The following is a 26,243-nucleotide window of genomic DNA, read 5'->3' as shown; positions in this document are numbered from 1 at the left end:
ATGACAACTTCCCTCTCCCTGCATGAACCAGAGGTAGGAAGTTAATGACAACATCTCCCTCCCTGGATGAAGAAGAGGTAGGAAGTTAATGACAACTTCCTCCTTCCAAGATGAAACAGAGGTAGCAAGTTAATGACAACATCCCCCACACTGCATGAACCAAAGGTAGGAAGTTAATACCAACATCCCCCTCCCTGCATGAATCAGAGTTTACATTAGCAAGTTCATGACAACATCCCCCTCACCTCATGAACCAGCAGTAGGAAGTTAATGCCAACATCCCCCTCCCTGCATGAATCAGAGTTTAAATAAGCAAGTTCATGACAACATCCCCCTCACCGCATGAACCAGAGGTAGGAAGTTAATGCCAACATCCCCCTCCCTGCATGAATCAGAGTTTACATAAGCAAGTTAATGACAACTTGCCCCTTCCCGCATGAACCAGAAGTAGGAAATTAATGACAACTTCACCCTCCCCAGATGAACCAGGGGAAGCAAGTTAATGACAACTTCCCCCTCCCTGGATGAACCAGAGGTAGCAAATTAATGACAACATCCCCCTCCCTGGATGAACCAGAGGTAGCAAATTAATGACAACATCCCCTTCCCGGCATGAACAAGAGGAAGCAAGTTAATTACAACATCCCCCTCCCTGGATGAACCAGAGGTAGCAAATTAATGACAACTTCCTCCTTCCAGCATGAACCAGTTAGCAAGTTAATGACAACTTCCCCCTCCCTGGATGATCCAGAGGAAGCAAGTTAATGACAACATCCCCCTCCCTGGATGAGTCAGAGGTAGCAAATTAATGACAACTTCCTCCTCCCAGCATGAACCAGTTAGCAAGTTAATGACAACATCCCCCTCCCTTGATGAACCAGAGGTAGCAAATTAATGACAACTTCCTCCTCCCAAGATGTAACAGAGGTAGCAAGTTAATGACAACATCCCCCTCCCTGCATGAACCAGAGTTAGCAAGCTAATGACAACTTCCTCCTCCTGTCCACATGAACCAGAGGTAGGAACTTAATGACAACATCCCCCGCCCCACATGAACCAAAAGTACGAAGTTCGTGACAACAGGACAACAATGACAACATCCCCCGCCCCACATGAACCAAAAGTACGAAGTTCGTGACAACAGGACAACAATGACAACATCCCCCTCCCCACATGAACCAGAGGTAGCAAGTAAATGACAACATCCCCCTCCCCACATGAACCAGAGGTATCAAGTTAATGACAACATCCTCCTCCCCACATGAACCAGAGGTAGCAAGTTAATGACAACATCCCCCTCCCCACATGAACCAGAGGTAGCAAGTTAATGACAACATCCCCCTCCCCACATGAACCAGAGGTAGCAAGTAAATGACAACATCCTCCTCCCTGCATGAACCAGGGGTAGCTAGTTGATGACAACATCCTCCTCCCTGTATGAACCAGAAGTAGCTAGTTGATGACAACATCCCCCTCCCCGCATGAACTATGTGTAGTAAGTTAATAACAACATCCTCCTACTGGGATGAACCAGAGGAAGCAAGTTAATGACAACTTCCCCCTCCCTGCATGAACGAGAGGAAGCAAGTTAATGACAACATCCCCCTCCCTGGATGAACCAGAGGTAACAAATTAATGACAACTTCCTCCTCCCAGCATGAACCAGTTAGCAAGTTAATGACAACATACCCCTCCCTGGATGAACCAGAGGTAGCAAATTAAGACAACTTCCTCCTCCCAAGATGTAACAGAGGTAGCAAGTTAATGACAACATCCTCCTCCCTGCATGAACCAGAGTTAGCAAGCTAATGACAACTTCCTCCTCCCCACATGAACCAGAGGTAGGAACTTAATGACAACATCCCCTTCACGCCTGAACCAGAGGTATCAAGTTAATGCCAGCATCCCCCTCCTAGGATGAACCAGAAGTAGCAAGTAAATGAGAACATCATTCTCCCCAGATGAACCAGGGGTAGCAAATTAATGACAACATCCCCCTCCCGGGATGAACCAGAGGTAGCAAGTAAATGACAACATCCCCCTCCCTGCATGAACCAGGGTAAGCAAGTTGAATATCAACATCCCCTATCCACATAGGAAGTAGGAAGCTAATGACAACATGACAACATCCTCCTCCCTGCATGAACCAGGGGTAGCAAGTTAATGTCGACTCAAGGTCACAACTCAAGGTCAAAGGTTTGAGCCTTCCATTTTGTGTCTGCTCTGTATCTCTTAAACCCCTTGAATGATTTTCTTGAAATTTGGGTCAAACGATCTCCTCATCAAAAGAGGATGTGCAGAACTCATGATTCAGTCATGGCTACTCAAGGTCAAGGTCACAACTCAAGGTCAAAGGTTTGAGAATTCTATATTTTGTCTGCTCTGTATCTCCTAAACCCCTTGAAGGATTTTCATGATACTTGGTCAAATGATCACCTCATCAAGGCGATGTGCAGAACTCATGATTCAGCCATGTCTGCCCAAGGTGAATGTCACAACTTTAGGTCAAATGTTTGAGCCTTCCATTTTGTGTCCGATCTGAATCTCCTAAACCCCTTGAAGGCTTTTAATGATACTTAGGTCCAATAATCACCTCATCAGTATGATGTTCAGAACGCATAAGTCGGCCATGTCTGCTGAAGGTCAAGGCCACAACTCAAGGTCAAAGGTTTGAACTCTGTATCTCCTAAACCTCTTGAAGGATTTTCATGATACTTAGGTCAATTGATCACCTAATCAAGTTGATCTTATGAAGCAGCTTAGTTGGCTCAAGGCCAAGGTCACAACTCGAGTTCCATTTTGTGTCTGCTCTGTATCTCCTAAACCCCTTGAAGAATTTTCAAATTCATTTATGTCGACAAACATGCACTATAAAATATTATTAACAACGTCAATGCTTCCACCCAATACTATCAACCCTCACTATCCATAACAGCGGCAGCGGATATAGCTGTCCTTCAGACTGCTTTGTTAAAATAGTTTTACACAAATGGTTCTTGTGTGATCCTCTACCAAGATTGTTCAAATTATTTTGAGGCAATGTGTCAACAGATAATGGGCTTGACATTGTTGCCCTTTGGGCTTCAACATTCTAGTATTAAAAATTAATGGTAGACTTATATTTGGCTGTACATTAGTTACAAAAAATTACCATTTTCTGTTCCGTTTAGTTTGAAAAATATCAAAATGAGAAATTGTTAATGCAAGTACAAGTGCTTTTCACATAATGTGAAATCATTTAAATTGGCTGGCATGAAATTTCGCAAAAACGGCAAAAAAGACAGTTTCGCGGGGACTTTAATTCGCGCATTTTCAATTTATCTTAGATTTTTAAAAAATTTATTTTTCAGAAATAGCTAGCTTCACACGTGTCACTATTATGTACCGCCTGTCAATAAAAGCGGCATGTTTATGACCTTGATAAAAAACAATATGACAGTCCAACTGATAATTGTTGTTAACTGACACTATCGTTAGGTAAAGTGTTTTAGAGTATCAAAGGATTGATTAAAATAAAAGGAGTTTGAAGTCTTATTATGAATGGCGCTTGTCCAATTACTCAGAAACAACAATGGTAGGAGAGAATGATTACGAAACTGCGCCATTATATTCAAATATTTACATAGTTTTTTGTCAAGGCTTAAATGATAAATATTTTGTAGCATTGGTAAGAAGATGGCAACGATATAAAATAGCGTAAATAACTGAAGCATTCGTAAAGAATAACCAATTAATATTGCTATATGAGATACCCCACCCTGCTTTATTTATGTGTCTGTGACAATCACAATAGATTCTTATTTAATTCGTGGACATAAACATTCAATGGGCTTGAATTTATGCTTACAGTCATTATCTGAAACTGAAACTGAAACTGAAACTGGTTTATTTGCTTAAACGCCTATTTCTACATTTAAAACATATTCAATGGCGTTTTACAATACAAGTTGAAATAAAATATTAAATATAAAATATTTTAAATAAGATTAATTAAAACGAATCAAAATAGCAATTATTAATTTAAAGTCAATGATAATACTATATTTTAAGATATTACAAACATACAATTATCACAGACAAACATTAAATTTCTATCACTGTCACCAGCATCACTGTTTTAAATGAACATGTATCATAACATGTATAAACAGACGGTAGAAGCAATACATAAAGGAAAACTATAACCAGTATTTTCCTTCCTGGTCGTGAAAATGGATAACATTCATAATTCTTATGCATATATCAGAACTGTTATTACTAAAATATGATACTGTTGTATGGTAACAATACATCTCCGTGCATTACATCCATGTTTTGCATTACAAGTAACTTCATTTCGTCTAAAATTAAGATATTACTAACTGATTTACGTTGAACAGACAACTTCCGATCGGATATGATAAATGCTTATTTCTATTATACAAAACCGTTTCAATCACCTGAAATGGACGGAAAATAAAGAGAAGAACTGTGATATTTGCTTCGGGGTTTCTAAAGCCTTTCGCTATCCTAACTAAACCAGAATAAGACATTTTGTAGAGTCAACGGATCCGCAGAGACATTTTACGGAACTATATTTGCATTTAACGGATCTTTGTCTTGTACGGTGGATGAATTGCTGAGTAACTGATCTGACGGCATCCAGCGATTGGCTAACGGGAGAGGAACTGCAGAATCATTGGCTAGCAGCAACACACCTTCTTTCAAAGATTTCTACACGGGAAACTATAAATTCAGGCCCGAACTGTTCATTACTAGCTTCCAATCCGTTAAACACGGAAAACAAACAAAGATAAAAACTAAGACACTGGACCCAAAAATCTGCTAAAACCGTAAGAAATCTATAGTGTTATTTCTAGAGCTCAAAAAGGGCAGGGTGCTGCCAAAAAGGGGCAGGGTGCTGTCCGAAAGGGGCAGGGTGCCCTATTAGATGTGAAAGTTACCATAGCAGTAGTTGCATTTCTAGATGTCTATAGTTAATATGTATTCCATTTATCTTTATTGCACACTTAAAAGAAATGTCACAGAATAAAGTGCTAAATCTTCCCAAAACTAGTAACAAAGTTTACAAAGGCTTTTTACTTACTTTATAGTTTAGGTTTAACCATTCAAGCCTTTCTCTTAAAAATGTCACCAAGAATGTCAGCTTATTCATATGAATGTGAAATAGTGGAGGGCCTTAATATAAGCTTAATCTTGAAACCAAGATCATGTTGTAAACAACATAGTTAAAGGTCTGTTTCAGGTCATATTGTAAACTGATAATTATCAAAAGTCCTAATGTATTTATCAGGTCTTTCATCAATATTTCATTAACAGAAAAGTGCTATTACAGTAAGGTTAAAGTTTACTAAGTCGCATATCCAAAATATACTATCCGGATACTGGTACACTTTCGGAATATTGTCTGAAAGTAGTTTTTACTCAGTTTAAATGACCCACTTCGGTAAACCAGAGATAGTTCCACATATTTTGATGTTTCTCATCATAAAAAATACACCGACTGTCAGCTTTTTTGAAGGAAATATGGAAAAATGCATACGACATCGGGAGTAATAAGACTCGTGAACGGACATTCTAAACTTTCTTTTACTTTCGATAATCATTAAAATGTGTGCATTTTCTAGTTTAAATTACAGTAGAATCACACTGCATTGATATATACTTGTTATACTAAACGACGGTCTAATTTAAATTTTGCCCAAAGAAATCTAGGGCACTTTTCACGTGCTCGGTAATCAGCTGGCCGCTTACGCACGCTTTTTTTGACATTTCACAGGATCCATACTCTTTATCAATTTGTTTTAACACTTCATTGATTCTCATTACCTGTGTGCACTCGCCGTGACGTAATTTGCTGATCAAAAAATCGCCGAGGCATGTCAACAAGGAATTTGGCGGGATTTAGCATAAGATCAAAGGCAACAGGGCACAATTTACGGGCAGCGTGGCGGCAGTAAAAAAGGGCAGGGCGGGGCGCCCCGCTGCGTCGCTCTAGAAATAACACTAATCTATGACACATAAACATTACTCAAAGTAGTTTACACTCAAGAACATTTTATTTTAACTTCTAACGGATTTTCTGTAAATACGTACAACCCTATATAGTTAACTTTGAATGTGTACTGTAGTTCATATATACTGTCCGTCAATTCCGTTGAGTCGTTTTGCTATAAAAATAAATAGATCTTCAACTGAAAAATATCGATAATTCCGATATATAAACGCCCAAAGAACTCTCAACAACATTTTATTATAACCCTTAACGGATTTTCAGTAAATACATATAACCCTATATTATAGTAATCTTTGGATGTGTACTGTAGTTCATCCATACTGTCCATCAGTTCATTTTGTTATAAAAATAAATATATCTTCAACTAGAATTAATTGTTAATTCCGTTTCCTTGACGTGCCTAACAATATAATAATAAAATCAAATTTCGTAATATATTTTGGTAAAAACAGATAAATAAAAGACAAATTTAATATCAACTGCCGATAAACTGTGACGTTTTGAGAAAATTTGAAATACACAGGTCTTATAACATACCTATATTTCGGACAGGAAATCATTTCGCATAACTCTGTACTAAATTGTTAAATAATAGCGCGGTCTTAAATTCGCGCATCATTCGTAGCATGAAATACGTGAAAATTCATCCTGCATAAACAAAAATGATTTCACAGTATTCCTTCCTATTATATTTCAGGTGCCATCTTGTTTGATCATTCAGATGCCAAGATTTGGAAAAGATTATAAGATGTACAAACGCATACTGCCTAGTCTAGAGCTTGATATTACAGACGTTTTAGAAAATGGTAAAAACTTATCAATGCAATTGTTTACACTTACATGTTTTTAGCCTAGACTAGTAAGAACTTTTCTACTTATGATATAAGATATTATTAGTTACACTGCTTGTTGGTGACAGGATACGGGATATACGCTGTCGAGGAAATCCATATCAGGCGAGTGCGAAGCTCGAGCCTGATATGGATTTTCGAGACAGCGTATATCCCGTATCCTGTCACCAACAAGCTGTGTAACAATTTTATCTTGCCGACTACCCTTTACTTACACGCTATTATCTAATATTTTGTAAATTAACACAGCGGCACCCATTTTTTTTTAAATCAAAATTCATATCTGAAATGTACTAGCAGGATATGGAATATATCCTGTCTCCACGTGACGTCTATTGACCAATAAAAATGCAAGAAACTTGTAGGAGGCAAGATAAATTTCAATATCTGTTCCATTTGATAGTTATTGAGCGGAAACCGAACTTGGAATATAGGTAGCTTACATAGAGTCAGAGTTTGGGATTGCATATGAGGTCACTAGGTTCAAGGTCACTGTTGCTAATAATAGAAAAAAATGTTTCTGCTCAAGAACTTAAGTTTGCTTGTTGTATTGAAATTAAACTTGGCCTATAGGGATTGTATATGGGGTCATTGGGGTCAAGTGCAAGGTCAGGATAACTTACTTAATTTCCACGGTGGCGCAGTGGTCTAGAGCCTTTGGCCAAAAGCTACTTTTTAGCTCACCTGTCACATAGTGACAAGGTGAGCTTTTGTGATCACCCTTCGTCCGTCGTCAGTCCGTCCATGCGTGCGTCAACAATTTCTTGTCTGCACGATAGTGGTTTCATTTATGATTTTATTTTAACCAAACTTGCACACAACTTGTATCACCATAAGATCTCGGTTCCTTTCTTGAACTGGCCAGATCCCATTATAGGTTCCAGAGTTATGGCCCCTGAAAGGGCCAAAATTAGCTATTTTGACCTTGTCTGAACAATAGCAGCTTTATTTATGATTTGATTTTTACCAAACTGGCACACAACTTGTATCACCATAAGATCTTGGTTCCTTTCTTGAACTGGCCAGATTCCATTAAGGGTTCCAGAGTTATGGCCCTTGAAAGGGCCAAAATTAGCTATTTTGACCTTGTCTGCACAATAGCAGCTTCATTTATGATTTGATTTTAACCAAACTTGCACACAACTTGTATCACAATAAGATCTTGGTTCCTTTCTTGAACTGGCGAGATTCCTTTATGGGTTCCAGAGTTATGGCCCCTGAAAGGGCCAGAATTAGCTATTTTGACCTTGTCTGCACAATAGCAGCTTCATTTATGATTTGAATTTAATCAAACTTGCACAAAACTTGTGTCACCATAAGATCTTGATTCCTTAGTTGAACCGGCCAGATCCCTTAATGGGTTCCAGAGTTATGGCCCCTGAAAGGGCCAAAATAAGCTATTTTGACCTTGTCTGCACAATAGCAGCTTCATTTATGATTCGATTTTAACCAAACTTGCACACAACTTGTATCACCACAAGATCTTGGTTCCTTTCTTGAACTGGCCAGATTTCATCATGGGTTCTAGAGTTATGGCCCCTTAAAGGTCCAAAATTGGCTATTTTGGCTTTTGCAGCCATATAGAGACTTCATTTATGGTTTTATTTGATACAAACTTCCAAAATAACTTCAACAACAATAATTCTTGGATTCTATGACAAATCAGATCCAAGGGTAGGTTCAGAGTTATTTTATATCTGATTACCTCCCCTGATTGTAATCAAAATGGATTTATTTCAGTAAGTTCTTATAGGACTTATTTGAAATTTCATTATTGTCATTAGTTGGACTGAGCCAATCAGGGTAGATAACTATGGACTGATTTTATGTCAAATTACCTCCCTTTATTTTAAATTAAAATGGGTATATCTCCGTAACTAATGAAGATACTGATCTGAAATTTCATTTATGTCAACAGATTTATTTGGCAGACCCTTCCTTTGTTCACTTACAATATTTTTATGCCCCCGAAGGGAGGCATATAGTTTTTGAACCGTCTGTCTGACTTGTCGGTCTGTCGGTCTGTCCGCAATTTTCGTGTCCGGTCCATATCTTTGTCATTGATGGATGGATTTTCAAATAACTTGGCATGAATGTGTACCACAGTAAGACGACGTGCAGTGCGCAAGACCCAGGTCCGTAGCTCAAAGGTCAAGGTCACACTTAGACGTTAAAGGATAGTGCATTGATGGGCGTGTCCGGTCCATATCTTTGTCATCGATGGATGGATTTTCAAATAACTTGGCATGAATGTGTACCACAGTAAGACGACGTGCAGTGCGCAAGACCCAGGTCCGTAGCTCAAAGGTCAAGGTCACACTTAGACGTTAAAGGATAGTGCATTGATGGGCGTGTCCGGTCCATTTCTTTGTCGTCGATGGATGGATTTTCAAATAACTTGGCATGAATGTGTACCACAGTAAGACGACGTGTCGTGCGCAAGACCCAGGTCCATAGCTCAAAGGTCAAGGTCACACTTAGACGTAAAAGATCATTTTTCATGATAGTGCATTGATGGGAATGTCCGGTCCATATCTTTGTCATTCATGCATGGATTTTAAAATTATTGGGCATGAATGTGTACCACAGTAAGACGCCGTGTCGCACGCAAGACCCAGGTCTGTAGGTCAAAGGTCCTAAACTCTAACATCGGCCATAACTATTCATTCAAAGTGCCATCGGGGGCATGTGTCATCCTACGGAGACAGCTCTTGTTTTTTTTTTTTAATTACTTTCCTTTTACATTACTATAAATAGCTTATATTTAGTAACTTTTTTATTATTGGCCGTAGGGAAAAACCGAGACCACTTTTCTTTGGTACAACATGGATGGTACCTCCAGTTATTAGGTGTTTTTTGACATATCTGTACCTTGTAAGAATTTTTCTTTCTTTTTGGTTAAATTTCTTCCCTTTGTTGTTACGGTCCTTTGGACTTAGATATTTTTTCTGAGGACCTTCTTGTCCTCAAGTGCAATGATAACAGGTGAGCGATATAGGGCCATCATGGCCCTCTTGTTAGTCAGTGGGATGGAGGGCGTCGGTTCAAATCCTACTGAGATCCAAAAAAATGTTTTCTTTTTAGCTCGACTATTCGAAGAATAGGGGAGCTATCCTACTCGCACCGGCATCGGCGTTAGCGTTAGCGTGGGCGTCACACAAATGTTAAAGTTTGCGTACCACCCCAAATATTTTCAAAGTCCATTGAGATATTGCTTTCATATTTTGCATACTTGTTTACCATCATGACCCCAGTCTGTAAAAAGGAGGAGGCAACTCTATCAAGCATTTTGACTGAATTATAGCCCCTTTTCGACTTAGAATAAATGTTAAAGTTTGCGTACCACCCCAAATATTTTCAAAGTCCATTGAGATATTGCTTTCATATTTTGCATACTTGTTTACCATCATGACCCCAGTCTGTAAAAAGCAGGAGGCAACTCTATCAAGCATTTTGACTGAATTATGGCCCCTTTTCGACTTAGAATAAATGTTAAAGTTTGCGTACCACGCCAAATATTTTCAAAGTCCATTGAGATATTGCTTTCATATTTTGCGTACTTGTTTACCATCATGACCCCAGTCTGTAAAAAGGAGGAGGCAACTCTAATAAGCATTTTGACTGAATTATGGCCCCTTTTTGACTTAGAATAAATGTTAAAGTTTGCGTACCATCCCAAATATTTTCAAAGTCCATTGAGATATTGCTTTCATATTTTGCATACTTGTTTACCATCATGACCCCAGTCTGTAAAAAGGAGGAGGCAACTCTATCAAGCATTTTGACTGAATTGATGTTCCTGGGGTGGTCCCCTTCCAAAATTGTTCAAAGAATTGAATTCCACACAGAACTCTGGTTGCCATGGCAACCAAAAGGAAAAACTTTAAAAATATTTTTGTCCAAAACCGCAAGGCGTAGAGCCTCAATATTTGGATCTCTAACAAGATTGTTTAAATTATGCCCCTGGGGTGAAAAGAGGCCCTGCCCCAGGGGTCATTTGTTATATGAGTTATATAGGAAAAAATACTTAAACAATTATTTTATCATATTTCCTAGACTGTTTGATTATAATTACCTTAGACCTTGACCTACTGACCTACTTTCTTGTTTTTTAAGATACAGCCTTGAAATTTGGATGACATGTACAGTTTAGCACATCGATCATAAAACTGACTTTCAGTGACCATGAATGTGACCTACTGACCTACTTTCTTGTTTTTAGCTCACCTGAGCAAAAAGTGCTCAAAGGTGAGCTTTTGTGATTGCCCTGTGTCCGTCATCGTCGTCGTCCGTCCGTCCTTCGGCGTCGGCGGCATTGTCGTCAACAATTTGACTGTTAACACTCTAGAGGTCACAATTTTGGCCCAATCTTAATGAAACTTGTTCAGAATGTTACTCTTAATAAAATCTTAGACAAGTTCGATAGTAGGTCATCTGGGGTCAAAAACTAGGTCACCAGTTCAAAGGAAAAGCTTGTTCACACTCTGGAGGTCACAATTTTGGCCCAATCTTAATGAAACTTGGTCAGAATGTTATTCTCGATAAAGTCTTCGACGAGTTCGATATTGGGTCATCTGGGGTCAAAAACAAGGTCTCCAGCTCAGATCAAAGGAAAAGCTTGTTTACACTCTAGAGGTCACAATTTTGACCTTATCTTAATGAAACTTAGAATGTTATCCTCAATATAATCTTGGACGAGTTTGATATTGGGTTATCTGGGGTCAAAAACTAGGACACCAGGTCAAATCAAAGGAAAAGCTTGTTAACACTGTAGAGGCCACATTTATGACCATATCTTATTGAAACTTGGTCATAATGTTAATCTTGATGATCTATAGGTCACAATCAAATCTGGGTCAGGTGGGGTCAAAAACTATGTCACTAGGTCAAATCAAAGGAATAGCTTGTTCACACGCTAGAGGCCACATTTATGACTATATCTTCATGAAATGAGATGTGGAACCAAAATTTTTAGTCCTGTATGGCGCCATATAACCTATATGTGTTGGTGTTACACTTTGAGATTAAAGGTCAATAGGATTTTTTTCCTGTCCGATCTATAACTTTGTCATGCAAAACAGGATTTTAATATCAGTTGGCACAAATATTCCCCTGGATGAGACAACTTGTCATGTGCAAAACCTGGGCCCTAGGTCTAAGGTCAAGGTCACAGTAGAGAAAATTAGATGCCTTCCAGTAGGGGACTATGTATTGCATTGCAATACTTCATTCACTTGTTATGTCTCCCCCCAAAGGTCAGATACAAGGATGATTTTATCCGGAGCTTTTCTTCTTCATGCATGGAGGGATTTTGATGTTACTTGGCACAAATCTTGACCACCATGAGACGGATTGTCATTCACAAGAACCAGGTCCCTAGGTCTAAGGTCAAGGTCATACTTAGAGGTCACAGGTCAAATTCAAGAATGACTGTCCGGAGCATTTCTTCTTCATGCATGAAGGGCTTTTGATATAACTTAGCACAAAATGTTCACCACCATGAGGCACCCTTATTAGCCCACCATCATCAGATGGTGGGCTATTAAAATCACTCTGCGTCCGTGGTCCGTCCGTCCGTCATTCCTTCCGTCCGTCAGTCCGTCCGTCCGTCCGTTAACAATTTCTCGTTATCGCATCTCCTCAGAAACTACTGGGGGGGTTTTGACCAAACTTTGTCAGAATGATGTATTGGTACCCTAGTTGTGTCCCCCTGAAAATCAGACTGGTTAAACTATTTATGAGTGAGTTATGGCCCTTTGTTTATTTCTATAATTTACATAGATTTATATAGGGAAAAACTTTGAAAACCTTCTTGTCCAAAACCACAGAGCCTAGGGCTTTGATATTTGGTATGAAGCATTATCTAGTGGTCCTCTACCAAGATGATTCAAATTATTTCTCTGGGGTCAAAAATGGCCCCGCCCTGGGGGTCACATGGTTTATATAGACTTATATAGGGAAAAACTTTGAAAAACCTCTTGTCCAAAACCACAGGGCCTAGGGCTTTGATATTTGTTATGTAACATCATCTAGTGGTCTTCAACTAAGATTGTTCAAATTATACCCCTAGGGTCAAATATGGCCCCACCCTGGGGGTCATATGGTTTACATAGACTTATATAGGGAAAAACTTTGAAAATCTTCTTGTCCAAACCACAAAGCCTAGGGCTTTGATACTTGTAATGTAGCATCATCTAGTGGTTCTCTACCAAGTTTGTTCAAATTATCCCCCTAGGGTCAAATATGGCCCCGCCCCGGGGGTCACATGGTTCATATAGACTTATATAGGGAAAAGCTTTTAAAGTCTTCTTATCAATAACTACAACATTCAAATTTGGACCACATGTATATTTTTGAGTGGCAAGATGAACCTTGACATGAGTTGACCTTGATTTTGACCTAGTGACCTACTTTCACATTTCTGTAGCTACAGCCTTCAAATTTGGACCACATGCATAGTTTTGTGCACTTGAAAAAACTTTGACCTTGATTTTGACCTAGTGACCTACTTTCACATTCTTGAAGGTACAGGTATCAAATTTGGACCATATGCATAGTTCCGTGTTTCAAAATGAAATTTGACATTGATTTTGACCTAGTGACCTACTTTCACATTTTTGAAGGTACAGTCTTCAAATTTGGACCACATGCATAGTTTTGTGTTCCGAAATTAAATTTGACCTTGATTTTGACCCAGTGACCTACTTTCTCATTTCTCAAGCTACAGCCTTCAAATTTGGACCACATGCATGGTTTTATGTACCGAAACAAACTTTGACCTTTACATTGACCTAGTGACCTACTTTCACATTTTTGAAGGTACAAGCTTCAAATTTGGACCACATGCATAGTTCTGTATTCTGAAATAAAATTTGACCTTGATTTTGACCTAGTGACCTACTTTCACATTTCTCAAGCTACAGCCTTCAAATTTGGACCACATGCATAGTTTTGTGTACTGAAATGAACTTTGACCTTAAGATTGACCTAGTGACCTACTTTCACATTTCTGTAGCTACAGGCTTCAAATTTAGACCGCATGCATAGGATTGTGTACCGAAACAAACTTTGACCTTGACATTGACCTAGTGACCTACTTTCACATTTTTGAAGGTACAGGCTTCAGATTTGGACCACATGCATAGATTTGTGTTCTGAAGTGAAATTTTACCCTTGATTTTGACCTAGTGACCTACTTACACATTTCTCAAGCTAAGCCTATACAATAACCTTGTGACCTCTCTAGAGGCCATACTTTTCACGGGATCTTCACGAAAGTTGGTCTGAATGTTCATCTTGATGATATCTAAGTCAAGTTTGAAATTGGGTCAACTGCGGTCAAAAATTAGGTCAGTAGGTCTAAAATTATTAAAATCTTTTGACCTCTCTAGAGGCCATATTTTTCAATGGATCTTCATGAAAATTGATCTGAATGTTCAACTTGATGATATCTAGGTCAGTTTCGAAACTGGGTCACGTGCGGTCAAAAACTAGGCCAGTAGGTATAAAAATAGAAAAACCTTGTGACCTCTCTAGAGGCCATATTTTTCAATGGATCTTCATGAAAATTGATCTGAATGTTCAACTTGATGATATCTAGGTCAGTTTCGAAACTGGGTCACGTGCGGTCAAAAACTAGGCCAGTAGGTATAAAAATAGAAAAACCTTGTGACCTCTTTTTTTTGAAGGTACAGGCTTCAGATTTGGACCACATGCATAGATTTGTGTTCTGAAGTGAAATTTTACCCTTGATTTTGACCTAGTGACCTACTTACACATTTCTCAAGCTAAGCCTACAAATTCGGACCACTTGCATAGTTTTGTGTACCGAATTAAACTTTGACCTTAAGATTGATCTAGTGACCTACTTTCACATTTCTCAAGCTACAGCTTTCGAATTTGGACCACATGCAGTGTTGTGTACGGAAATGAAATTTGACCTTGAGCTAATCAGTAAGTCTTGAAATTTGGAACAATCAAAAATGGCACATTGGTGGGTGCCAAGATCACTCTGTGATCTCTTGTTTTTAGAATTACGTCCCTTGGTTTTTACTATAATAGATTATATTGTAATTTTTAGCTCACCTGTCACAAAGTGACAAGGTGAGCTTTTGTGAACGGCGGTGTCCGTCATCCGTCCGTGCGTCCGTAAACTTTTGCTTGTGACCACTCTAGAGGTCACATTTTTCAAGGGATCTTTATGAAAGTTGGTCAGAATGTTCATCTTGATGATATCAAGGTCAAGTTCGAAACTGGGTCACGTGCCGTCAAAAACTAGGTCAGTAGGTCTAAAAATAGAAAAAACTTGTGACCTTTCTAGAGGTCATATAATTCACAAAATCTTCATGAAAATTGGTCAGAATGTTCAACTTGATGATATCTAGGTCAAGTTCGAAACTGGGTCAAGTGCCGTCAAAAACTAGGTCAGTTGGTCTAAAAATAGAAAAACCTTGTGACCTCTCTAGAGGCCTTATATTTCACAAGATCTTCATGAAAATTGGTCAGATTGTTCACCTTGATGATATCTAGGTTAAATTCGAAACTGGGTCACGTGCCATCAAAAACTAGGTCAGTAGGTCAAATAATAGAAAAACCTTGTGACCTGTCTAAAGGCCATATTTTTCATGGGATCTGTATGAAAGTTTGTTTGAATGTTCATCTTGATGATATCTAGGTCATTTTCAAAACTGGGTCACGTGCGGTCAAAAACTAGGTCAGTAGGTCTAAAAATAGAAAAACCTTGTGACCTCTCTAGAGGCCATACATTTCATGGGATCTATATGAAAGTTGGTCTGAATGTTCATCTTGATGATATCTAGGTCAAGTTCGAAAGTGGGTCACGTGCCATCAAAAACTAGGTCAGTAGGTCAAATAATAGAAAAACCTTGTGACCTCTCTAAAGGTCATATTTTTCATGGAATCTGTATGAAAATTGGTCTGAATGTTCATCTTGATGATATCTAGGTCAGGTTCGAAACAGGGTCATGTGCGGTCAAAAACTAGGTCAGTAGATCTAAAAATAGAAAAACCTTTTGACCTCTGGAGGCCATATTTTTCAATGGATCTTCATAAAAATTGGTCAGAATGTTCACCTTGATGATATCTAGGTCAAATTTGAAACTGGGTCACGTACCTTAAAAAACTAGGTCAGTAGGTCAAATAATACAATAACCTTGTGACCTCTCTAGAGGCCATACTTTTCACGGGATCTTCACGAAAGTTGGTCTGAATGTTCATCTTGATGATATCTAAGTCAAGTTTGAAATTGGGTCAACTGCGGTCAAAAATTAGGTCAGTAGGTCTAAAATTATTAAAATCTTTTGACCTCTCTAGAGGCCATATTTTTCAATGGATCTTCATGAAAATTGATCTGAATGTTCACCTTGATGATATCTAGGTCAGTTTCGAAACTGGGTCACGTGCGGTCAAAAACTAGGCCAGTAGGTATAAAAATAGAAAAACCTTGTGACCTCTCTAGAGGCCATATTTTTCAATGGATCTTCATGAAAATTGATCTGAATGTTCACCTTGATGATATCTAGGTCAGTTTCGAAACTGGGTCATGTGCGGTCAAAAACTAGGCCAGTAGGTATAAAAATAGAAAAACCTTGTGACCTCTCTAGAGGCCATATTTTTCATGAGATCTTCATGAAAATTAGTGAGAGTGTTCACCTTGATGATATCTAGGTAAAGATCAAAACAGGGTCACGTACCTTCGAAAACTAGGTCAAAAGGTCAAATAATAGAAAAACCTTGTGCCCTCTCTATAGACTATATTTTTCGATGGATCTTCATGAAAATTGGTCAGAATTTTTATCTTGATAATATCTAGGTCAAGTTCAAAACTGGGTCACATGAGCTCAAAAACTAGGTCACTATGTCAAATAATAAAAAAAAACGACGTCATACCCAAAACTGGCTCATGTGGGAAGAGGTGAGCGATTCAGGACCATCATGGTCCTCTTGTTTTATTACTGGCCGTAGTGACTATAGATAACTTATATGATAACTTTTTTTTATAATTGGCCAAAAAATTCCAGATGAAAACAACTGTAGGTTTTTATTAGCCCACCATCTGATGATGGTGGGCTATTCAAATCACTCTGCGTCCGTGGTCCATCCATCTGTCCGTCCGTCCGTGCGTCCTTTAATGTTCACCATCTCCTCAGAAACTACTGGGGGGATTTTGACCAAACTTTGTCAGAATGATGTATTGGTACTCTAGTTGTGTCCCCCTGAAAATCAGACTGGTTCAACAATTATTGAGTGAGTTATGGCCCTTTGTTTATTTCTATAATTTACATAGATTTATATAGGGAAAAATTTTGAAAATCTTCTTGTCCAAAACCACAGAGCCTAGGGCTTTGATATTTGGTATGAAGCATCATCTAGTGGTCCTCTACCAAGATAATTCAAATTATATCCCTGGGGTCAAATATGGCCCCGTCCCACATGGTTTATATAGACTTATATAGGGAAAAACTTTGAAAAACCTCTTGTCCAAAACCACAGGGCCTAGGGCTTTGATATTTTGCATGTGACATCATCTAGTGGTCTTCTACTAAGATTGTTCAAATTATCCCCCTAGGGTCAAATATGGCCCCGCCCTGGGGGTCACATGGTTTACATAGACTTATATAGGGAAAAACTTTGAAAATCTTCTTGTCCAAACCACAAAGCCTAGGGCTTTGATATTTGTTATGTAGCATCATCTAGTTGTTCTCTACCAAGTTTGTTCAAATTATCCCCCTAGGGTCAAATATGGCCCCGCCCCTGGGGGTCCCATGGTTCATATAGACTTATATAGGGAAAAGCTTTTAAAATCTTCTTGTCAATAACCTACAACATTCAAATTTGGACCACATGTATAGTTTTGAGAGGCAAGATGAACATTGACCTGAGTTGACCTTGATTTTGACCTAGTGACCTACTTCCACATTTCTGTAGCTACAGCCTTCAAATTTGGACCATACACATAGTTTTGTGCACTGGAAAAACCTTTGACCTTGACATTGACCTAGTGACCTACTTTCACATTTTTGAAGGTACAGGCTTCAAATTTGGACCACATGCATAGTTTTGTGTTCCGAAATGAAATTTGACCTTGACATTGACCTAGTGACCTACTTTCACATTTCTCAAGCTACAACCTTCAAATTTGGACCACATGCATAGTTTTGTGTACCGAAAAAATCTTTGACCTTGACATTGACCTAGTGACCTACTTTCACATTTCTCAAGTTACAGCCTTCAAAGTTGGACCACATGCACAGATTCCTGTTCCGAAATGAAATTTGACCTTGATTTTGACCTAGTGACCTACTTTCACATTTCTCAAGCTACAGCCTTCAAATTTGGACCACATGCATAGTTTCGTGTACCGAAATGAAATTTGACCTTAAGATTGACCTAGTGACCTACTTTCACATTTCTGTAGCTACAGGCTTCAAATTTAGACCACATGCATAGGATTGTGTACCGAAACAAACTTTGACCTTGATTTTGACCTAGTGACCTACTTTCACGTTTTTGAAGGTACAGGCTTCAAATTTGGACCACATGCATAGATTTGTGTTCTGAAATGAAATTTGACCTTGATTTTGACCTAGTGACCTTCTTTCACATTTCTCAAGCTACAGCCTTCAAATTTGGACCACTTGCATAGTTTTGTGTACCGAAATAAACTTTGACCTTAAGATTGACCTAGTGACCTACTTTCAAATTTCTCAAACTACAGCCTTCAAACATGATGCACATGCATAGTTTTGTGTACAAAGAACTTTGTCTTTGAAATTGATCTAGTGACCTACTTTCAAATTTCTCAAACTACAGCCTTCAAACATGATGCACATGCATAGTTTTTGTACAAAGAACTTTGTCTTTGAAATTGATCTAGTGACCTACTTTCACATTTCTCAAGCTACAGCTTTCAAATTTGGACCACATGCACAGTTTTGTGTACGGAAATGAAATTTGACCTTGAGCTAGTCAATAAGTCTTGAAATTTAGAATACTCACAAATGGCACATTGGTGGGTGCCAAGATCACTCTGTGATCTCTTGTTTATGCAAATCCAAGTGTTTTGTTATAACATACTGTGTATATATAGTACAATATTGTTTATACATCATTGACAGATATCAGTTCATTATGTTATACTGCAGTAGAGAAAATTAGGTGCCTTCCAGTAGGGGACTATGTATTGCATGGCAATACTTCATTCACTTGTTATGTCTCCCTCCAATTGGGAGACATATTGTTTTTGCCCCGTCCATACGTCACACTTCATTTCCAATCAATAACTAAAGAACCATTTGACCTAGAAACCTTCAAACTTCATAGGATGGCAGGGCTTTTGGAGTAGACGACCCCTTATGTTTTTTGGGGTCACTCCGTCAAAGGTCACAGGGACCTGAACATGGAAAACCATTTCTGATCAATAACTTGAGTACCACTTGACCCAGAATGTTGAAACTTCATAGGATGATTGGATATGCAGAGTAGATGACCCCTATAGATTTTGGGGTCACTCTGTTAAAGGTCAAGGTCACAGGGGCCTGAACATGGAAAACCATTTCCAATCAATAACTTGAGAACCACTAGACCCAGAATGTTGAAATTCCAGAAGAGGATTGGTCATGCAGAGTAGATGACCCCTATTGATTTTGGGGTCACTCTGTTAAAGGTCAAGGTCGCAGGGGCCTGAACATGGAAAACCATTTCAGATCAATTACTTGAGAACCACTTGACCCAGAATGTTGAAACTTCATAGGATGATTGAACATGCAAAGTAGATGACCCCTACTGATTTTGGGGTCACTCTGTTAAAGGTCAATGTCACAGAGGCCTGAACATGGAAAACTATTTCCAATCAATAACTTGAGAACAGTTGACCCAGAATGTTGAAACTTCATAGGATTTTTGGACATGCAGAGTAGATGACCCCTATTGATTTTGGGGTCACTTGATCAAAGGTCAAGGGGCCATCTGTCTGTTACACTTAATTTTTGATCAACAACTGGAGAATCATTTGACCTAGAATCTGAAACTTCATAGGATGGTAGGACTTACAGAGTAAATGAACCCTATAATTTTTGGGGTTACTAAATTAAAGGTCAAGGTCACAGAGGCCTGAACATGAAAAACCGTTTCTGATCAATAACTTGAGAACCACGTGACCCAGAATGTTGAAACTTCATAGGATGATTGGAGATGTATGTAGGCAACAGGGATCCGAACATTGAAACCGGTTTCCGATCAATAACTTGAGAACCACTAGATCAAGAACCTTCAAACTTCATAGGATGATAGGACTTACAGAGTAGATGACCCTTATTGTTTTTGGGGTCACTTACATAAAGGCCAAGGTCACAGGCGTAAACATTGAAGACGCTTTCCGATCAATAACTTAGGAACCACTTGATCCAGAATGTTGAAACTTCATAGGATGCTTGGACTTGCAGTGTAGATGACCCCTATTGAATTTGGGGTCACTCAATCAAAGGTCAAGGTCACGGGCCAGAACATAGAAAACCGTTTCCAATCCATAACTTAAGAACCACTAGGCCCAGAATGTTGAAACTTAGTGGGATGATTGGACATGCCAAGTAGATGATCCCAATCTGCAGCCAACCATCAGTGGCTTTCGCTTCTGTCCCCTATTGACTTCTTGCCTATTACTATGCGCTGGGGGAGACATGCATTTTTCTACAAAAGCATCTTCTAGTTTTAACTGATATTATTTCAATGTATATTTGACAGGACTATAGAGTTTAAAACTAAATATCTGTCATATTATTTGAGTAATTTTTAAATTATGGACGGCAGTCAGTGCTTGTTAAAAAATACTCAAATAATATGATAGATCTCTATAGTCCTGAAATAACATCAGTTAAAATAATAATTTGATGCGTCGCTTATTTTCGAAATAATAAAAAAAGGTCTGTGATTTTCTGGGACATCCCTCATATATTACTAAACTTTGTCTCTGATAAGTCTGTTAAGCTACAGTCGCACATACGGATATGTCCCTGCGTTGAGGTAAGGTGCATATGGGATTGGTCTGTGGTGGGGTGGGGGGATGAGGATAAGTATGGAGCAGTACGTCTTAGTACGGGAAAAATTGTGAGAAACAGGGGAACAAAAAATATACAGGATGCGAATAAGTACTATGTTGGGGTGAACTACGTCAAACTACGCTTTAGTACGAGCAGACTCGGATAACTAAGTTCAGCTACGGGTCAATACGGTGAGGTACGTTTTAGAACGAATAACTGCGTTTTAGTACATTTAACTACGGATGAATAAGTTTCAACCAAGTTGGACTAAAGTCACGCTCAAATGGCTACAGATCACTCAAACTTTTGAAAGTTTGGAATAATAAGTCTTGAATACGTTTTGACCAAGTGTTGGTATTGATTGATATGAATTACTACTTTGAGCTCAGGTACGGATCGATACGAATTACTATGTTTCTATCCATGGCTAGACGTAGCTATCCGCGCCGTATGTGTGACTGGGGTATTACAACTATGATATCACTAAACTTAGTCTCTGATAAGTCTGTTAGGAGTGTGATATTACTAAACCTTGTCTCTGATAAGTCTGTTGGAACTATGAATTTACTAAACCTCATCTCTGATAGGTCTGTTAGAACTATAATATTACTTAACCTTGTCTCTGATAAGTTTGTTAGAACTATGATATTACTAAACTGAGTCTCTCATTTAAGTCTGTTAAAACTATGGTATTACAAAACTTAATCTCTGATGAGTCTGTTGAACTATGATATTATTAAACTTCATCTCTGTTAAGTCTGTTAGAACTATGACCTTACTCATCTTTCTCTGCCCGAAAGGACGTATCATGTTATACCCCCGGTGCCCATCCATCCATATGTTCACCACCACAGGATGACGTGCAGAGCGCATGTTCTTGATGGCTCGCTTCAAGGTCAAGGTCATGGTCTCACTTAGGGGTCAAAGGTCATATGTGTGTGTTTCATGTCCGCTCTGTAACTCTTGACCCCCATGAAGGATTTCAAAGAAACTTGACACAAATGTTCACCACATCGAGACAAGCACATGTTCTGGATGTAAAGGTCATACTTAGGGGTCAATAGTCATATGTGTTTGTTTTGTGTCTGCTCTGTTTCTCTTGAACTGTTTGAAGGATTATAAAGAAACTTGGCACAAATGTTCACCATATCAAGACGACTTGCAGAGCACATGTTCTGGATGTCTCGCTTCAAGGTCAAGGTCACTCTTAGGGGTCAAAGGACATCGCTCTGGGACTCTTGAACCCCTTGAAGGATTTCAAATAAACTTGACACAAATGTTCACCAAATCGACACGATGTGCATAGCACATGTTGGCTACAAGGTCAAGGTCTCACTTATGGGTCAAAGGTCATGCCTTCGGGCATCTATTGTTCCGCATTGCGATGCTTTTATTATCTTTAAAAGTATCTTTATTAACTGAATAACACAGAAGTATTGTCTTTTTGTTTAGATAACAATAATTTTATTGTTCTATTACTTTTCAGCAATTTCTGAATTTATTTTTAGCTCCACTATTCAGAGAATAGGGGGGCTATTCTACTCGCCCCGGCGTCGGCATGACCTTTCTTGGTTAAAGTTTTTCGGCAACCTTTGTTTTTCTATCATATCTTTGGTACTATTGCTTATATCTTACTGTAACTTCACATAAACATTGTCCAGTATACAAACAAAGTATGTATAGGGGCTGAGCCTATTATACCCAAGGTAAAGGTCACCAAGATGTTATACTTAGGTTATTTTTAAGGTTAAAGTGTTTTGGCAACCTTTTTTCTGTCATAGCTTTGTTACTATTGCTTATATCTTACTGTAACTTTACATAAACATTGTCCAGCATACAAACAAAGTGTGTACAGGGACTGGGCCCATTATACCCAAGGTCAAGGTCACCAAGGTGTTATACTTAGGTTATTTTTAAGGTTTAAAAAGTTTTTTGGCAACCTTTGTTTTTCAGTCATAGCTTTGTTACTATTGCTTATATCTTACTGTAAGTTCACATAAACATTGTCCAGCATACAAACAAGGTATGTGCAGGGGCTGAGCCCATTATACCCAAGGTAAAGGTCACAGAGTTGTTATGTGCAGGGGCTGAGCCCATTATACCCAAGGTAAAGGTCACAGAGTTGTTATGCTTTGAATTATTTTCATGTTAAATTTTTTCGAAAGCTTCGTTTATAGACATATCTTTGGTACTTTAAAAGATAATGATTTGAAATTGAAAGTATTTTTTTAAAATCATCATCTGCATGTGTGGTTACAAACCCCATAAGTCTACTTGTATTTTTGACAGAATTATGCCCCATTTGTACTTGAAGTTTTTTTTGCAATTTTCGCTTTCTGGATATAACTTTAATGCAATATAAGATAAAGACTTGAAACTTAAAATGAATCTTTATCATCATCATCTGCATGTATGGTAACAGTCCCCATAACTCTGATTTGTTTTTTTAACCAAATTATGCCCCTTTCATACTTAAATTTTTTTGGACATAATTTGGTACTATATACGATAATGACTTGAAACTCAAAATATATCTTTACCATCATCATCTGCATATGTGGTAACAATCCCACTAACTCTAATTTGTGTTCTTGACAGAGTTATGCCCCTTGGTGTATCTTCCTTTTAAAGTAGAGGTCTCTTATTGAGATATATATTCATTTTACTGTCAAATAGCTGAATAGTGGGGCGGACAGCTCTTGTTTTATATGTGAATACATTTCAATGCCTTGTTTTCCTTTAGCACCCCGAGAATGTATTATATGTGGAGATCTGGCAGCATTTGAATGTAAAGAGTGCTACCAGGTACATGGGGCAGGTCTAAACACTATTGCTTTTTGTGATGGATGTAAAAAAACAGTAAGTAGTGCAAATATTTGATATATTGATCTCTTCTCAGCAACATATTTTGTTGTCATCAAAACTATCTGCACAAATTTATACAACATAACAGAAAAGTATGTTTGATAGGAACATCAGAAACACAGATAATCATAAAGTGCATTATAATTCTGTATATCCTTGTGACGTAATAGGCACAATGGGCCAGGCACCATATTTTTTTAATTGTATGCTATGTAATTATTATTCATGCACATGCCACAATAATAAACAATGTCTTACCCTTATCTTTTTATTATATACTTAATAAAAAAACCATTTTTGTTGGAGTTTCATTGTAGAATAAAATTTAATAAGGAATTGTTTCATGCTTGTTTATGTCTTCTCTACAACAGAGTCATCAGCATAAACAACGTGTGAATCACAGATGTAGAAAAATAAGTGTACCACCAGCTTACCGGGACTTGTACTTGAGTCGTAAAGTTAGTGAGGGAAGGCCTATTCCCATACCTCGAGAAAAGATGGAACTGTTTGCTGTCATCTGTATACAGACAAGCCATTATGTATCATTTGTGAAAACTGGCAAGGGTAGAGATGCTAAGTGGATCTTCTTTGATTCAATGGCAGACAGAATGGGTAGGTTATTCAGTTTCAGTATGGCTTCCATATTTTGTTCTTTTCTACTTATCTGTGTATTAAGTACTTAAACATTTTAGAGCCAAAGAAAGGAAGGAAAATAGAAAATCACTCTATATGTTATTGGTCCCCTACTGATTGAAAACCAGTTTCGGGGACTATAGGAATGCGCTTTTTGGGTATTGCTCAGATTCCTCCACTTCATCAAAACATGCTTCAAATTTGATGACCAGTTCTATGGAAAAATATCAGGTACAACTGACAATGGAATCCAAAGTTTAATGTGCACCCACCTAAGCAATACTTGTTATGAAGGAACTTGAACAGGAATTCCTCATGAAATAACCACTCACACCACTAGTATGGTGGAAATTCATGGTATGGCCATTCACTAGAGAGGAATTAAACACCAAACAATTCCCATAAACCCATAAAATTCCGATAGATATAAACGCAGGTATTCCTAATTTCCAAGATATAACCATACGCAAAGACGAAAAATTCAACCTCAGGACCCCTTTATACACTAAACCTACTGAAGCATATGTATATCTATGTTAAAATCCTGACCATACGCAACATCAATTAAGAGCATACCTTACAGCCAAGCAATCAGAGTTTGGAGAATATGTAACAGTGACAATGATTTTGACTAATGCATTGAACAACTAATAGAAAATCTGGGGCTGTTTGAAGAATCTGACTAAAAACACAATTAGAAAATCCCACATACTGAACAGGGAAACACATATATATATGGGAATAGAAACCAAAAAAACAGAAACCATACCACTGATAATCACATGTTACCCAGACAGAAACCATATCACTGATAATCACATGTTACCAAGACAGAAACCATACCACTGATAATCACATGTTACCCAGACAGAAACCATACCACTGATAATCATATGTTACCAAGACAGAAACCATACCACTGATAATCACATGTTACCCAGACAGAAACCATACCACTGATAATCACATGTTACCAAGACAGAAACCATACCACTGATAATCACATGTTACCCAGACAGAAACCATACCACTGATAATCACATGTTACCAAGACAGAAACCATACCACTGATAATCACATGTTACCAAGACAGAAACCATACCACTGATAATCATATGTTACCCAGACAGAAACCATACCACTGATAATCACATGTTACCAAGACAGATACCATACCACTGATAATCACACATTACAACGATATAAGAGAGGTTAAGTAGACAAATTTGATTAACTCAACACTGCAAAAACTCAGCATGTGTAAATGATATGCACAAGTCTCCCTATCAATCACTATTGTGAAATTTCACTGAAATCTGAGTAAAACGTTTGGAGATGAAGCAGAGACAAAAATCACTTCACACCCTTTAAGTTTGAATAAAGGTCCATCACAAGGTTTATGAGAAGAAATTGTTTCAAGGTATATCTAGTTTTAGCTCTAGCAGACCCTTTAATGGGCTAAGCATCTCCTTTTGAACAAAACTGAATGAGGACCTTATCAAACTGCTGCAGACCAAATTTGATGACCCTCCATCAAGCACTTTAGGAGAAGGAGTCTTTTTTTAGCTCACATGTCACATAGTGACAGGGTGAGCTTTTGTGACCGTCCGTCGTCCGTCCATCGTCTGTCTGTCCACAATTTCTTGTGAACACAATAGAGACCACGTTTTGCAATCAATTTTAATCAAACTTGCACACAACTTGTATTGGCATAATGTCTCGTTCCTTTTGAAAACTGGCCAGATCCCTTCAGGGTTCCAGAGTTATGGCCCATTAAAGGGCCAAAATTTGCTATTTTGGGCTTGTGAACACGATAGAGAC

The 26,243-nt window shown here is 38.3% G+C and overlaps 1 protein-coding gene across 2 annotated transcripts in view; it reads left to right on the top strand.

Moving 5' to 3' along the window:
- The window catches only part of LOC123549123 (ubiquitin carboxyl-terminal hydrolase CYLD-like), a 158,056-nt gene that overhangs the window by 122,255 nt on the left and 9,558 nt on the right, over window positions 1-26,243 (top strand). For both annotated transcript variants that reach the window (XM_045336961.2, XM_045336960.2), the window contains 3 exons: window positions 6,714-6,822; window positions 23,668-23,783; window positions 24,161-24,401. In XM_045336961.2, coding sequence (XP_045192896.1) covers window positions 6,714-6,822; window positions 23,668-23,783; window positions 24,161-24,401 — 466 coding nt within the window. The remainder of the gene's footprint in view (window positions 1-6,713; window positions 6,823-23,667; window positions 23,784-24,160; window positions 24,402-26,243) is intronic.

This window comes from Mercenaria mercenaria, chromosome 6 (genome assembly GCF_021730395.1).
Source record: "Mercenaria mercenaria strain notata chromosome 6, MADL_Memer_1, whole genome shotgun sequence".
In the NCBI taxonomy this organism is placed as follows: domain Eukaryota; kingdom Metazoa; phylum Mollusca; class Bivalvia; order Venerida; family Veneridae; genus Mercenaria; species Mercenaria mercenaria.
This window is presented reverse-complemented; position numbering and strand designations above follow the sequence as displayed.